At 44.9% G+C, this 14,632-nt stretch overlaps 4 protein-coding genes across 4 annotated transcripts; 2 read left to right on the top strand and 2 right to left on the bottom strand.

The window, feature by feature from the left end:
* Nucleotides 1–4,449: 4,449 nt before the first annotated feature.
* Nucleotides 4,450–6,624, bottom strand: TRUGW13939_11321 (uncharacterized protein; the record flags this gene model as incomplete). The annotated part of the gene is made up of 5 exons (XM_035494429.1): nucleotides 4,450–5,071; nucleotides 5,147–5,314; nucleotides 5,363–5,540; nucleotides 5,594–5,711; nucleotides 5,812–6,624. The coding sequence occupies 5 exons, from the start codon at nucleotides 6,622–6,624 to the stop codon at nucleotides 4,450–4,452; spliced, it is 1,899 nt and encodes a 632-aa protein (XP_035350322.1).
* An 867-nt stretch (nucleotides 6,625–7,491) lies between these two features.
* On the bottom strand, nucleotides 7,492–9,624 carry TRUGW13939_11320 (uncharacterized protein; the record flags this gene model as incomplete). The annotated part of the gene is made up of 11 exons (XM_035494428.1): nucleotides 7,492–7,823; nucleotides 7,912–8,197; nucleotides 8,251–8,283; nucleotides 8,337–8,556; nucleotides 8,617–8,754; nucleotides 8,807–8,837; nucleotides 8,915–8,935; nucleotides 8,999–9,067; nucleotides 9,135–9,244; nucleotides 9,301–9,370; nucleotides 9,423–9,624. The coding sequence occupies 11 exons, from the start codon at nucleotides 9,622–9,624 to the stop codon at nucleotides 7,492–7,494; spliced, it is 1,512 nt and encodes a 503-aa protein (XP_035350321.1).
* Nucleotides 9,625–10,451: 827 nt separating this feature from the next.
* Nucleotides 10,452–12,437, top strand: TRUGW13939_11319 (uncharacterized protein; the record flags this gene model as incomplete). Its single annotated transcript, XM_035494427.1, has 4 exons — nucleotides 10,452–10,607; nucleotides 10,666–10,763; nucleotides 10,815–10,822; nucleotides 10,882–12,437. 4 exons carry the CDS (start codon nucleotides 10,452–10,454, stop codon nucleotides 12,435–12,437), a joined length of 1,818 nt encoding a protein of 605 aa, XP_035350320.1.
* A 712-nt stretch (nucleotides 12,438–13,149) lies between these two features.
* On the top strand, nucleotides 13,150–14,273 carry TRUGW13939_11318 (uncharacterized protein; the record flags this gene model as incomplete). Its single annotated transcript, XM_035494426.1, has 3 exons — nucleotides 13,150–13,387; nucleotides 13,460–14,031; nucleotides 14,088–14,273. 3 exons carry the CDS (start codon nucleotides 13,150–13,152, stop codon nucleotides 14,271–14,273), a joined length of 996 nt encoding a protein of 331 aa, XP_035350319.1.
* Nucleotides 14,274–14,632: the final 359 nt, after the last annotated feature.

Here is a 14,632-nt window from a genome sequence, read left to right as displayed (position 1 = left end):
CACGCGCTTACTGCAAATAGAAGTAGCACCAGCAAGCAACTGGCCAAGGTTGTACGCGCCAGTCACTACTTACTCGCCCGGTCTACAACATCATGATACATTAGCGGATCGAGACGACCAACAGCCTCACCGTCTCTCACCGCGCCGGTCCCGTAGCACAGGCCTTTTTCGGAAGAGAACTGCCGCCTAACTAGGGCCACGGCCACGGCCATGGTGGTCGCGGGTGATTTGCTTCTCGAACCCTGATCAGTGATACGCTGACCGAGCGGGATGTCGTGCTCCATTTCCGGATCTCCAGTCAATGACTCAATCAAGGCCTCGGCGTAACGGTCTGTCGTCCCATTTGACAAGTTGCAACTATATCATGTACTAGCAAGACAGGGCTACTACTTGTTTCGTCCTAAAGAGGCCCTAGTCCTGGCCCGCCTTGACGCAATCGGCGCACGGAGCCTCTCGGTACACCCGAGGGACAAAAGCAAAAGAGGGGGGCAAGGGGAAAGTAGGAGATAGGATAGCCAGCAGGGTACTTCTGCTACTTCACTGAGTTCATTATTGTTGAAGATCTGTTGTAATCGCCCAGTGGACACGGCTTTATTGGCCGGAAATGCAACACCGGTGTCCCAAAACTTGCAAGTCGTATTCGGGCTTATTTGAAAGTAGTCGGGCCCACGCGTGAAGATCGTGGACTATAGGGCTAATTCCAATGAAAACCTTAATGAAATTAATCCGCCCAACAATAATGCGCCGAATGCGCCCAGATGGAAAGAATAAGCATCAGCACAGGAACGGAACGGAACGGTGTCACCACAGTGTTGTTGCCTAGCCAAGAGCATTGATCAATAATATGCAAGAGTACAGATGTAAACCATTTTGGCTTTGGTATTCAGAAGCTAACCCATAGAAAAAATTCGCCAAAACGCCAACAATGAACAGCCATCGATCAAGAAGTGATAAGAGCACAAACATAGAGCAGGGGTATTCTTCAAAAACCGACAACCACTAAGAACGATTCGTAACAGGCTGGGAAGCAAGCGTGCTTTTCGTTGCACTGCTGTTCTCCTTCATTCCCCCTCTAAACGCCAAGCCAGGGAAGGAATCAGATAAAACGGCAGTTAAAAAAAGATCTGACTGCAATTTGGAGAAGATGATGTAACGTGCCCATGCGTCGTCACCGACAGCACAGACGGCACACACCGACTTCGACAACAATTCTCTCATGAGGGCTATCGTGACATCGGCCTAGGCTACTATCCTGTCCATCTAGTGCGATTCTGTGAAAGTGTCCGCTCGGATCGCGGCATCCCGTATAAACATAGATGTTTTTGAAATAGTGGCACATCTCGTATGGCGTCGGTTTTTGTTTTGCTTTTTTTTTTTTTCTTTTTTTTATGCAAATCTTTTGCTCGTGTAGAATTTATGCTAGACCTCAATGTCAGTAAACAACTAATATCGGCGTTATACAAACAATGTTGGAAGAAAACTAACCTTCAATTGCCTATAGGTATTAATTGCACATGTGATGTAATCTTTCTTAGAAGAGAGACAGCTAGGTGAGAGAGAAAGGCATTTCCATGATCGGGTTAACAGAGAGGAATTTCGGTTGCATTATATATGATCCTACCAATATAAAAAAATTTTCTCAGGAAGGATACTTGTAAAAAAAAAACAAAAAAAAACAAAAACCAAAACCAAGAACCAAGAAACAACATGACGACCTAGATCGCGGCTCATCGGCATCTATGCCATACAAAAGCAGTACGATTATTATAAAGTGGAGATTGATTCTTGCAGGAATATGATCCAGGGCGTTGTCTATGTTCTAGAAAGTTACTGGCCAGTGTCTTCCGAGAATTCCCCTTAGGGGTACGTAAAGTACCCAAAAATGATAACAGAAGTAATAATATACTAGTGATGAGAACCAGACCGGTGCCAAGATGCCGTCACTTTGGGAATTAAAGCTCTAATTGGAGGTCTAAGACATTATTACTGCTGTGCAACAGAATTCCCTCGTCCTTATTATTACGAGGTTTCATAGCACGAAACGTACCCGTTCCCCCAAAACAAGCCTTGAAGTCGGGACTCGGATTTCGGTTTAATTGTGGGAGAACAATTCCAACGAGAGAGAAAATGAATAGATAGAAAAATGAAGTAGAATAACATTTTGAAGCGCCCACATTTGTGCGGCCTTTCGGTAAGAAAGTAGTTACTAATAACTAATTAGCATTCCTGCAAGGATGGCCGGAGATCGACCTGGTGGCCGTCGCTAGCAGCCGTTGGCGATAGCTTACACACATGGTGCTAGCATGGGGTTTCATCAATTTTCATGCATGATATGGACTATATCCCCTGGGTATTATATTTCTTGTTCAGGGTAAGCTTTTCTGGTTCGGCGCCGGGGTTTGTCATTATTGGGTGATCAATGCCGACCTTTGACGATACAATGGGCTACTTCGAAGCGAGTTCTTCCTTTTTGAAAAGGGAGAAAGTTCCGTTCCAACAATAATAATGTAGACCGGGGTATAAATTACTTTTAGCTATATGTGGTTTGGATTATGGGCTACTAGGACTCGTAGTGTCAGCATTGATCGCGCGCGGTTACGTATTTAACCGACACAGGGATTTTAGACGAAATAAACTGAACCTAAGTCGATAAGAGGCAGGGTGTAGTGGTTTATATCAATATAGTGGTATATATCTGGTGTAAGTGCACATATCATACTTTTCACAACATCTATGCATGCGCACTTCACACAAACTAGTTGTAAATTACATGTATTGGTTCAATACTGCACCAATTGACGAAGACACGCTTTTCGTCATATTATTCTCCGAGGCCTTACACCATGTGGCATCTGTCTGATGGATGCGGACCGACATGGAATAAAGTCATACTACGTACCAGGGAGCCCATAAGAGCATACCGGGACAGTGGGCGAAAATGGCTACCGACGGCTCGGAACTATGGGACAACCCATAATCTCCGGGGAAACTCCCGGTGTTGGTTTACCCACATGGTCAGTGAGCCCTGTGGTACGTAGTATTGAATAGTAATAATGATCTCAAGGAGCCTGTGCTAATTTTCTAGCAGGCAGTAATCATAGCTGAACAGGAACAAAACTACATGTAGTAACATAAACTTCCACCATCCGGCAGCGTATCTGGCTAGAAATTTCCAAAATAGATCTGCTCGGTGGAACATATTAGTATTCTCATAAATTAGATCCTATGCACTAAGTCATGCATTATCCATGTTTAAAAAAGAACCTATCCACTGTTGTCCGCGGCTTTGATTGTAATTGGTTTTGGCTTACGCGACGGCAGCCTCGGGAACAGCCACAGGATGAACCTAAGATTGCCCGGAAATATAATTCAATAGTGTATCCATAGTTAGTTCCGCTCGCTGCATGTGATAATGGCTGTCTAGTTAGATTACTGGGTACACAAGTTGAAGTACAGAAGCCAAAGCGGTCTGACGGCAAAAAAAAAAAAAATGAAAATTTGCTAGCGTAGACTGGAGTAAACAAGAAAGTAGTCTAGAGTCTAGACCTTGGCGATATGCAACTATTGTCTAGCAACGGTCTCTCGGTCGGCACATGGAGTCGAGACTCGAGACCGAGGATCTACTAATTATCACTAGTAACGACCCTCGCAAGGATCAATAACTACGTAGTGCAAGTAATAAAGATAGCCTACGTTGATCAATAATGAACCCTGGTCTACAGAACCAAGTATGAACTACTTATTTCGGATAGTACCAGTGGTACTGGTAGTCCCTTATTTATTATTTATTTACTATTATCACAGCCTTCTGACGTGCGAGACCAGCCCAAAACATAGTTTGAAAACCGAATAAATTGGCTCTGTTAAATGCGGATTCATACGAGCTTGTGATCCTATCGAAATCAAGTTACGTGGTAGAAACCCAGTTCCTCTTCTCAATATTTTGCGCAAGGTTCCTCTGCTATGTTGAGCTATTATTCTTTTGTGCTTTGATCTCTTGATATGCAGATATCAGACGATCTCCGTTACTCTCAGACCTCTGCAGGCCCTAGAGTGGGGCGATTGTGTACATCCTCGGGTCTTTAATTCGACAGTCCTAGTCAAAGCTTTCTTTTGGGTTGAGTGAAGGTCCTATCAACTAGACCCTATGGATATAATTTGGGTGATTGTGCTCACGGGAAAGACCGGGACAAATTATAGAAATGCATATGCAGCTAGGTTGATTTTTGTACTTGCTCTCTGCCCTTATCGACCATTTGACATACTAGCGTGTCTAGCATTAAATAATTGCAAGTATATTCATACCAAAACATGAAATCCCGACAAAAGCCCAATAATGAGATGAAGTTTTCAGAAGCTCCGTGGGCTTGGAAATTACTGCAAGGATTTTGAAAATTTCGAAGCTAGTTCGTATATTCAGACATAGTAAGCTATATCCATGTAGAACTACTATTGGTTACAGTAATGTCTATATAGCTCATCTATACCCGACCCATCCGCAAAATTTGAAAATTCTGGCCATCCAACTGGCAATTTATCCCTGTCATTCATTCCTGAGTCAACAGACCTGTCTGATGTTAAATGGAATATTTCCTGGCCCAGTCCCCAAGTATAATCCCAGGAAAGGTCAATATTTGGTAAAGATGGCGTGTCTTCCGCAGCAGATCCCTGCATAGTGGCTTGGCCAAGGGAAATCTCCGACGGAAGCTGGCTCCCGCACGTTTCAGAAATGGATCCTGGTACAGATCCCTGAGCCAGGAATATACCGGGCTTGCTGATTGTTGAATTCTGTGTGTCCGACCTCGCCAAAATGCGTTGCGGATCTGGTAATTGTTGTGTCCCGGCCGATCGAGATTTCTCGTACGCGGCCGTGTCATCCGATTGTCGATCCAGCAGACCAAGGAACAATTCCCGTATCCAGCCGGCTAAGACATGGCACTTTGCGAATTCTTTCAGTGCTAGAACCTTGTATTTTACCATTCGTAAATGGCCGTCTTTTTCCAGCTCTTTCAAGTCTGGAGAGTGCGATTGGGCAAACTCGGCAGTCATAGCGGCAAAGATGGCGGAAACACTGTTTCGATATATCAGTCGTAATATCCAGGAATGAATATTTATGAAATAGATCTAGCATAAATTAAATACGTACCATATCATAGGAAAATATCTGGCGTCGAGGTGCGTGACGGCATCCTCTGTCATTGAAGTGATGAGTTTCGCTGCGCCGGCGATTATATCATTGATAGACTGGATAGTGCTGGTATTGCCATTGGACAGGAACCGCTGCACATTTCGATAAAGAATAATTCGATAGTAGCTATTGCAGGTTATTACTAGTAATGAATTATATAGATGACTTTCTTACTTGTACGTCATGTTGAGAATCAAGACCAACTGCGATCTTGGTGATTCTTGATATGTCATTTTGGAGGGCAGTCCTTGGTACCACTCTTCAAACAAAAAGCACATTTTCAATAGTACCGTCGACTCGTGTACTTTCTGGGGGCTGGAGGGTGCCAGGTAAGTTCTGAGAAAGCCAGACACTGGACTTGGTTAGAAAAGAACTCAAAGAATGCACATTGAGCAATTGGGTTACCGGTTTCGGATAGCCTTGCTTGAAACATCACGTATAGCTGTGTCTCTTTCGATTCCCCACAAAGATCGTCTTCAGATATGTTCTCAACATCACAGTCACAACTCACAATGGTCATTGGCTTTCCCAATGAAAGTGAGATTTGACAATCCCGGATCTTACGATAGAAGTTAGCCTATGTTATTCGATATAGGAGCGTGGTCGAACTTATATGAACTTACGTAAAGCAGCCACCATATACGCCTCCAAGTTTTTTGCCTGTCCAAAGATATCTGACTATGCTGAATCTTCCGATGCATTCCCATCGATTGAGCTGTCCGGATAGCACCAGCAAGCCACCAGAGTGAGTCTTTGCTTTTACTAGGAGATCCTGACCAGTAGTGAAGCAAATACGAGCACAGCAACATTACTAGACGATCTGACTCTTCCTCAGAGTCAAACGCTACTCTCGCATTGTTGAATAGATCATCTTCAGCTTCAACACGGTTGCTGTAGCCTAGAAGATGCAGCTTTTTGAGATCACAGTGAATAGACGAAACGAAAAGCACGCAGCGAAGTAATGTTTGAGAAACGGATCCCATCCGAACAGCCGTAAGGAATTTTTCCCGGTCGATTATAGGACAAAAGGGGTGGAAAATGGCAAAGTAGTCCTCGAGAAGTTGATCAACTAAATTGGCAGAAGGCAGCTCACTACTAAGCTTGGTTGCAGGCGATGCCGCCGGTCTTGAATTTCTGGGATGTAGATTCCAATATGTATGCTGTTCCTCGTTTTGACCACTTGATATTTCAGGGGCACTAGTTATCGGTCGGTACAGGTAATTGTGCTGGCTGTTAGTTGTTTGAATAACGTAGGATAAATACCAACTCTCTCCCCAGATAGGAGGTGCTGAAGGAGATTGGCTATCGCTACCCGAACCCTGCTCGCCAAGATAGACAGCGAAGCGGTTTGATATATTTCCGTTTCCATGTCCATTCTGGCATAAAGCTGCAAAATCAATCGAGAACTGGGGTAGCTGCATAGATCTATAGGGCATTTGAAGCGATGATGCAGAGGAACTAGAGCCTGAATAATCCGTTTCGGCCCTGCGATTCTGTACATTGGGAATGAATTTGCCACTCTTAGCCCTATTCCCGATTATTAGAAAGAAAGTAATCTCCAGCGCGTAGGAAGTAGCATTGAAGTTCACCTAGCCCTTGCAGTGTGCACTATCTGGCAGACTGGACTGTTTGCGCGCTCACAATTCGAACACGGTTGTCCCTTGACAGCGGCGTCGCAACGGACATGCTGTTCTCGGCATCTTTTACACACAATGTGCATTTTCCTCGCCCTAGAGCGACTCCAAGAATTGGGGGTCAGCTCGTTCGGTTGCACCATGTTTCGACTCAATTTTCCGATCTGCTTGTTGGTTATTTGTCCGGGGAACGTATATGAAGGCGGTTATAACCTTCGGGGTCTTCTCCACATATATTATTGTGGGGGTGTATCGTTACAAGAACAAGAATAATACAGTTTGGTAAGCTGCATTACAAATGTGAAATTTCTCTTTCCTGCTTTTCATAATCATGGCTTGTATGGTAATAATAATAATAGTAACAGACAATAAGAGAACTGATTATTCCATCAACAATCGGTTACCTGTTAGTACTTTGAATAAACCTAACTACAAAACATAAGCCAGTAACAATTCATATTTAAAATATTCTACTAGAGCCTATAGATGATCACTTTTGGCTCTCCTAGTTGACTTCTTGTCTCTAATCTCTAGATGTCGTGTTCAAAAAAATTACTTTGACCGTACAATTGATATATTCAATGTTCGCGAGACCTAGATATATCAACCGATGACGTCTATATTACTTCAAATGTCTTAAATATTTATCCTGTAAGTGGGAAAATATGCTTAGAGCTTGTAGCGAAATGTTGGTGCTCTGTCGCCCATGTCAACCAATTCTGCCCTGGTGTATTGTGACGTGCTCTCAGCGTTCTTGTCTCTTTTGGCATTGATTGCACGGCATATGAAGTGGTATGCGATCATGACAATCATCCCCAAGCCTGCAAACGCCAACACGAGGCCATGCCCTAGACGATAACGAGGAGCATCGGAAGTACGGTAAAAGTTTGAAGCGGCCGCGCCGCCCATGGTTCCAAATCCCATCTGAATTGCCATGCCTACGGCTCGTTTTGATGTCGGCGCGAAATTGTTCGACGACAATGCAAGGAGGCCGGGTATAGCTGGATGTGCAATTTTGCAAAATTAGCAAAAAGAAAACATACCAAAAGCAGAATATATTGCTATGTTTGGTAGCGGGTCCGGGCTTACCAGGGTATATTCCACATGCCGCAATGAAACATGAAGCATATGTGAGACCTGGTATAAAACGAGACGGAGCGACAGCAATGATATATCCCACAAAGATCGTGATATAGCACCCGGCAGTGAAAATTCCCCTCTGGCCAGTTAGGTCTGCAAAGTATCCAACAAGGAGACAGGAAATGGTGGCTGCAAAGTATACTGGAATTGTGAGGAGCTGGGCATTGGCCGCGGAGTACCCAAGCCCTTTAATTATCGTAGGAAGGAATAACGAAAGAGCGTATACAGCAACGGCCTGTTTGGACATCAGAATTATTACACAGTTTAGACCAAACATTAGTGACTTACCGCTCCCCAGTAACCAAGACAGTGAAACCACGTCTGCGCCTGATGTGAGTAATAGCATTTTGAATATACTGGAAAGTATACGATACCTGCCAGTCCAAAATAGCAGCTTTCACATGCCTCCACTCGAAAGAATGGCTGTGGCCTAGCTGGGGGTTTGCAGAAACTGTTGTTCCGGTGTCATTCAACAGTTCGAGGAGAACAGCCTTCTCATGCTCTGAAAGGAACGTTGCAGATTGCGGTTCGTCCCAGACAAACATGTAAGATAGTACCGCGACGACGACAGTTAAGATACCTTCCAAAATAAAACTGTTCAACATTTGAGTATGGAACACAAGCCAAGGAAACTATACAATGTGAGAAACGTACATCCATCGCCAACCTTCCAAGCCTGCTACACCGTCCATTTTCACGATGAGATACGCCAGTAGCCCGGAAAATGCACCGGCCATTGAAGCAGATGCAAAAATCAGGGAGAGCCGAAACTGGGCGTTGGATCTTGGGTACCTGTACCCTCATATTAAAAACATAGGAAAATGTGACCCGGGAGTTTACATACCATAGCGATACGTAAAAAGCCAAACCGGGGACTATAATCAAGAACAAAACTTAGTTCGAGTCCCCTTCACAGGTTAGGAGAAACCGAGGACATTATTGAAAGACTTACAAAGACCTGCTTCAGAGAGACCTATAAAATGATATTAAAGCGTCAGGATCAATCAATGGCTTGTTGTCATGATATGTGGCCTACCAAGAAAGAATCTGACCGCAAGTAGCCCAGAATAGTTCTGTATTAGTCCCGTTAAAGTGGTAACAAGTCCTGAGAAATGTTAGATATATTAAGGACTTGTCTATTTCGAGTTTTGGGGGAAAGGGAATTCTCGCACCCCATGCTACCATAATAGACGGAAGCCAAATGCTAGGCTTCAGCCTGACAAGTAATATGTTGCACAAGGGCTCCGTAAACGAGTAGGGGAAGAAAAATATCGTGAGACCCCTAAGGATAACCCGTTAGATAATAACGAGCCAACCCAGAAGTGCATGCACATGTACCAGTTATACTCGTTGCCCTTGAGGTTCAGGCTAGTGGAGAGACCTTGTACATTGGCATTTCCAATATTTCCTAGGCCAATTAGTTGCTATTCAATATAATCCATAGTCATAGAAATAATTACCTCGATCGAGAAAACTTAGAAAATATAGGATCGCAAGAATAGGAATGACGCGAAGGTCGACTTTCCGCAAGATTCTTTTAGACTCGGTCGAATCTATATGAAGCATTGGATTTTCAACGACTGCGTCTGAATCCTGCGGATTTCCCTGCTGCGTCTCGACATATGCAGCATAAGCATCATTATCGCTTGGTTTGAGGTCCATTTTATCGATAGCAGATACTGGGGAGCCTCTATCAGCGCTGAGAACCGAAGACAGGGGTTGGAAGGAAGAAGTACTCCGGATACAACAACCCCGGCAATAGACGTTGGCTGAAGCTGGATATTTTTCGGTATTTAAAATACTCCACAGCTTCTCCAATGTGCGGGGAAGTGACCGTACCCCAGCTTTACACGGTTATTTTACACGACGATCCCACACCCGACCACCGGCGGTGGTAATTTACGGTGATAACTTGTAAGTTACCAAACAATACGGCAACCAGGGAGCCGGAGTCAAGTCCGACATACCGGGGCACAATAAAAAAATGTGATCTTTTATCCAATAAAGTCCGCGATGACTACTCGGCAATGGTAATGGACCGATTGGCAGATTGGAAGAAAACGCGCCCGAAAGAATGGGATATGTAGCTTCGTTTCATGGGGTGAAAAGAAGCTTGAAGCCGTGTTAAGCCACTTTATCTCGGTATTCTTAGGTTTAGAAAATTTTTAAATTTGTACTCCTCTGGTGATACCAATACCTGCATATGCAATAAGTGTCCTAGGTATAGGCATCCTTGGTAGATCTTGTCCTAAACTGAACTTCAATTGCGTCCTCTTACTCCCTCCAAGTCATAAGATAGCTTACAGACAACCACCGGCGATGGTACGGCGATCAATCACATTCATTATTCTTTTCTTCCCTCTATTGTAGTACTCACAAGTAGCACAGATTAAAACCTATATATTCTGTTAGTATTATGACCGTCTGTTTGTAGGACTAATTTTCAAATTATATCTTAGAACCTAGTCCACATTGGACCGCACTGGAGAATGAACACCAATATCAGCGACAAGGGCTCGTCGGCTCAAGGAAAATACGCCGAATTTTCCTGCTTGCCCAAAGACTCCGTTAACAAGGAAGGGAAACCCATTTTGAATCGATGGTCGACCTTTGTTACGAAAGGGCACGACCATCCCGCCGCGCAGGTTTGTCAGAAGTCATTTTTTTAAATACCATTCATTCGCTAAATGTTCCTCTGAAAAGGCTATGTTGTATGCGGCGGGTATACCAGATGGCGAATCTATGGCGAATAGTCCACATGTTGGAATCGCATCTGTGTGGTGGGAAGGGAATCCATGCAAGTGAGTAGGCAGCAATCAATGCACGCAATTGATCGACTAACATTTCTATAGTATGCATTGTGAGTCCTCATTTCAAATTATGAAGACTTCACTGACTTACTGATGACATCTTCCACAGTACTGGATTTAGGTCGAACAGCCAAAGCCGCTGTCGAGGCGGAAGGGTTTATGGGATGGCAGTACAACACAATTGGGGTATCAGATGCCCTGACGGAAGGCACCGAAGGAATGAGATTTTCTCTTCAGAGTCGCGAGATCATCGCCGATAGCATTGAAACAGTCACCTTCGCGCAACACCACGATGCTAACATTTCCATTGCCGGATGTGATAAGAACATGCCGGGAGTCGTCATGGCCATGGCACGCCACAATCGGCCATCCATTATGATTTATGGGGGAGCCATTGCCCCTGGTTATTCAAAGCTTTTGCGAAAGCCGCTCAATGTTGTGTCGTGTTTCGAGGCCCTTGGAGCATATCAATATGGGACACTTCACGCGGCCCCAGGGCTGGAATCAGCGTCTCCGGAAGATGTTCTAGACGACATCATGCGCAATGCGTGTCCGGGACCGGGTGCCTGTGGAGGTATGTACACTGCCAATACCATGGCTGCCTCTATTGAAGTCATGGGTCTTTCTATTCCTGGGTCTTCCTCAAACCCTGCAACGTCTCCAGCGAAGATGAGAGAATGCCAGAAGGCAGGAAAGTACATCCGAATTTGTATGGAGCAGAGCATCTGTCCAAGAGACCTTTTAACACCCGCTGCATTTGAAAATGCCTTTGTCCTTACAATGGTATTGGGTGGCTCTACAAACAGTGTTCTTCATCTGTTGGCCATTGCTAACACGGCTGAAGTGCCCTTTGAATTGGCGGATATCCAGAGAGTCAGTGACAAGATCCCCTATCTCGCTGATTTGGCTCCAAGCGGGCGTCATTTAATGGCCGATCTCTATAATGTCGGTGGTATACCTGCTGTTTGCAAGCTTCTCATCAGCGCCGGTCTTCTTGACGGCAGTCTTCCAACCATCACGGGAAAGACTTTAGAGCAGAATTTTGAGCCATTTCCATCTCTGTCACCGGATCAAGAAATTATACGCCCGATTGACAACCCAATTTTATCACGAGGCCACATCCAGATTTTGCGAGGAAATCTAGCTCCGGGTGGAGCGGTGGCGAAGGTGACTGGAAAAGAAGGCAATCACTTCACAGGGAAAGCCCGGGTATTTCACAAGGAGAAATCACTGAACAACGCTCTAAAGGCAGGCGAGATTAGCCGGGATGAGAATTGGGTGTTGATTATTCGATACGAGGGTCCTAAAGGGGGCCCAGGGATGCCAGAAATGCTCAAACCTTCATCTTATATCAAGGGTGCCAAACTAGACAATGTCGCCCTCGTTACAGATGGACGGTATTCAGGCGGTTCGCATGGGTTCATAGTAGGACACGTCGTTCCCGAAGCAGCAGTTGGCGGGCCAATTGCCATTGTGGAAGACGGCGATGTGATCACCATCGATGCAGCAAACAATACCATTGATGTGCATTTGTCTGATGAGGAAATAACTCGGCGTCTCAAGGGATGGAAGCCTCCTCCGAGGACGGTGACGCGCGGCGTTTTGGCCAAGTACCAGAACCTGGTGGGATCGGCAGACAAGGGTGCGGTTACTGACTTGTTTTGAATTTACCAATATCTCAATTTTATCCATCTCTGAAAGGGATACATGAGTATTGTCCTTTTGCAGATATAGAATAGTCATCTTGGCGGCTTTTTTAAGAGTCGCCACTGACCCAAAAGTAAGGAGTTGCAAATGTGGTAAATACATGTAGAGAGGATCAATTTTTGGTGTTTTCATATGCGATCAAGGCTGAGCATATTATCATAGAGACGTAAGTAATAGAGACCATGCCTCTCTTCAAATACGCTGGCAAATAATTTCCCCGTTCTGATTGGCTGTACGTGAGATATACTATATATCCCGTTATTGGCCTATCGGAAGTATTAGCGCAGTAAATAGTGGGTCCCCGTATCCACAAAGAGACGCAAAACAAACCTGAGCATCACATGACTTGTTGTCAGGGTGAGACACCGAGACATCGCAGAAAGTAAGACAACCGCAGGCTGATAATAATAATCCCCGGTCTTGAACCCATCGCATTGCAACCCCACCCCAACAGCCAACCCATCGGCCATTTCGACACTCGCTCGCACACGTTTTCAACAAGTCCTTCGCTTCTATCGTTCGCTAATCTCCGTCGTTCGCTCGGCGGACGCCCCGAGAGGGTCAACTTGCCCCGTTCGACTTCGATTCTACTGCCGGGGGCGCTGTAACTACTGTTGATACTGGGGAGTCGATATTTGTTACAAAGAAACAACCATATCTATCCATCAGTATGGGCTTCGGCAGCTTTGACGACATTTGTGTCAAGACCCCTCTTCCGCTATGCTCGCTTGTTGGCCCTCCATCGTCCCTGGAGGGTTCCAGAGGAATTCCTACGAGGTGCTATGCGCGAAACATTGAAGTCGCCAACACCATCATTTTTCAAGGTGCCGCCGACTGTGTACATATCGCGGCTTTGTCTATGATAGCCATTATGATCCTGCATGTACGGTCGAAATTTACAGCTGTCGGTGAGTTTTACCTCGTTGTGTTGAAATAACGTGGCAAGGGAAGATCTGGAATGCTGATATTGCTATAAATAGGCCGCAAGGAAATCATCACATTCTTCTACATTTACATGCTTTTGACCATGTGCTCTCTCGTTATCGATGCCGGTGTTGTTCCCCCGGGAAGCGGGCCTTTTCCTTACTTCGCTGCAGTACAAAACGGACTCGCATCGGCACTCTGCACATGTCTCCTCATCAACGGATTTGTTGGATTTCAATTGTACGAAGATGGCACAGCGCTTTCTGTCTGGCTACTGCGAAGTAGTTCGGTCGGCATGTTTGCAATCTCGTTTGTCGTCTCGCTCTTCACCTTCAAGGGTTGGGGCGGGTTGGATCCAGCCAATCCTATTGGTATGTTCGTTGTCATTTACCTTTTGAACGCCATTTGTCTGGCCGTCTACGTTGTCATGCAATTGATGCTTGTCTACGGCACTCTGGACGACCGCTGGCCTCTAGGCCATATCTCCTTTGGCGTGTTCGTCTTTGTCGTGGGTCAAGTGTTGTATTATAGCTTCAGCGAAACCATCTGCAACAACATCCAGCATTATCTGGACGGCACATTCTTCGCTACTTTCTGCAACCTGCTCGCCGTCATGATGGTCTACAAGGTAATTCCCTCCGTCCCTCTCTTGAATAAACAGAGTTCATTCTAACATACAAATAGTACTGGGACTCCATCACCAAAGAGGACCTCGAATTCTCCGTCGGCGTCAAGCAAAACAACTGGGAAGTCAAAGACGCCGACGGCGAAGACCGTCGACTCACAATGTACCCGGACAACGCCTCAGAATACGCGCCCAGCACTCAGTACCGGAGCTCAACATTTGGCGGCAATCATTCCGGTTATTAGACACCCCTATCAAGATGAACAAGCATCGCGATCTAATGACCTTTTCTTTCTTCCCCAAAAGACAAAGAGAGAGAGAAATTTTAATGTTATATTTTGGCTGGCGTTTTCGTATATATGTGGAAATACTTATTTTATTGTATCTTTTTCTCTGCCATAGGGGTTCTTATTGTCATTTTTATTAATTGATTTTTTGTCATGACAAACTAGGGGTATTTTTGAATATGGGACATGAATATTCGATAGTGAAATTATACCTTTTTCTCTCTCGGATTTCTTCTTTGAGGATTGCTCTCTTCATGTATGAAATCGAGCTACACAACATAAGACATCTTCTAGATACAGACTATGATAACCCCAAT

This window comes from Talaromyces rugulosus, chromosome VI (genome assembly GCF_013368755.1).
Source record: "Talaromyces rugulosus chromosome VI, complete sequence".
NCBI lineage: Eukaryota > Fungi > Ascomycota > Eurotiomycetes > Eurotiales > Trichocomaceae > Talaromyces > Talaromyces rugulosus.
Note: the sequence above shows the minus strand (reverse complement) of the source record. Positions and strands in the feature narration are given on the sequence as shown.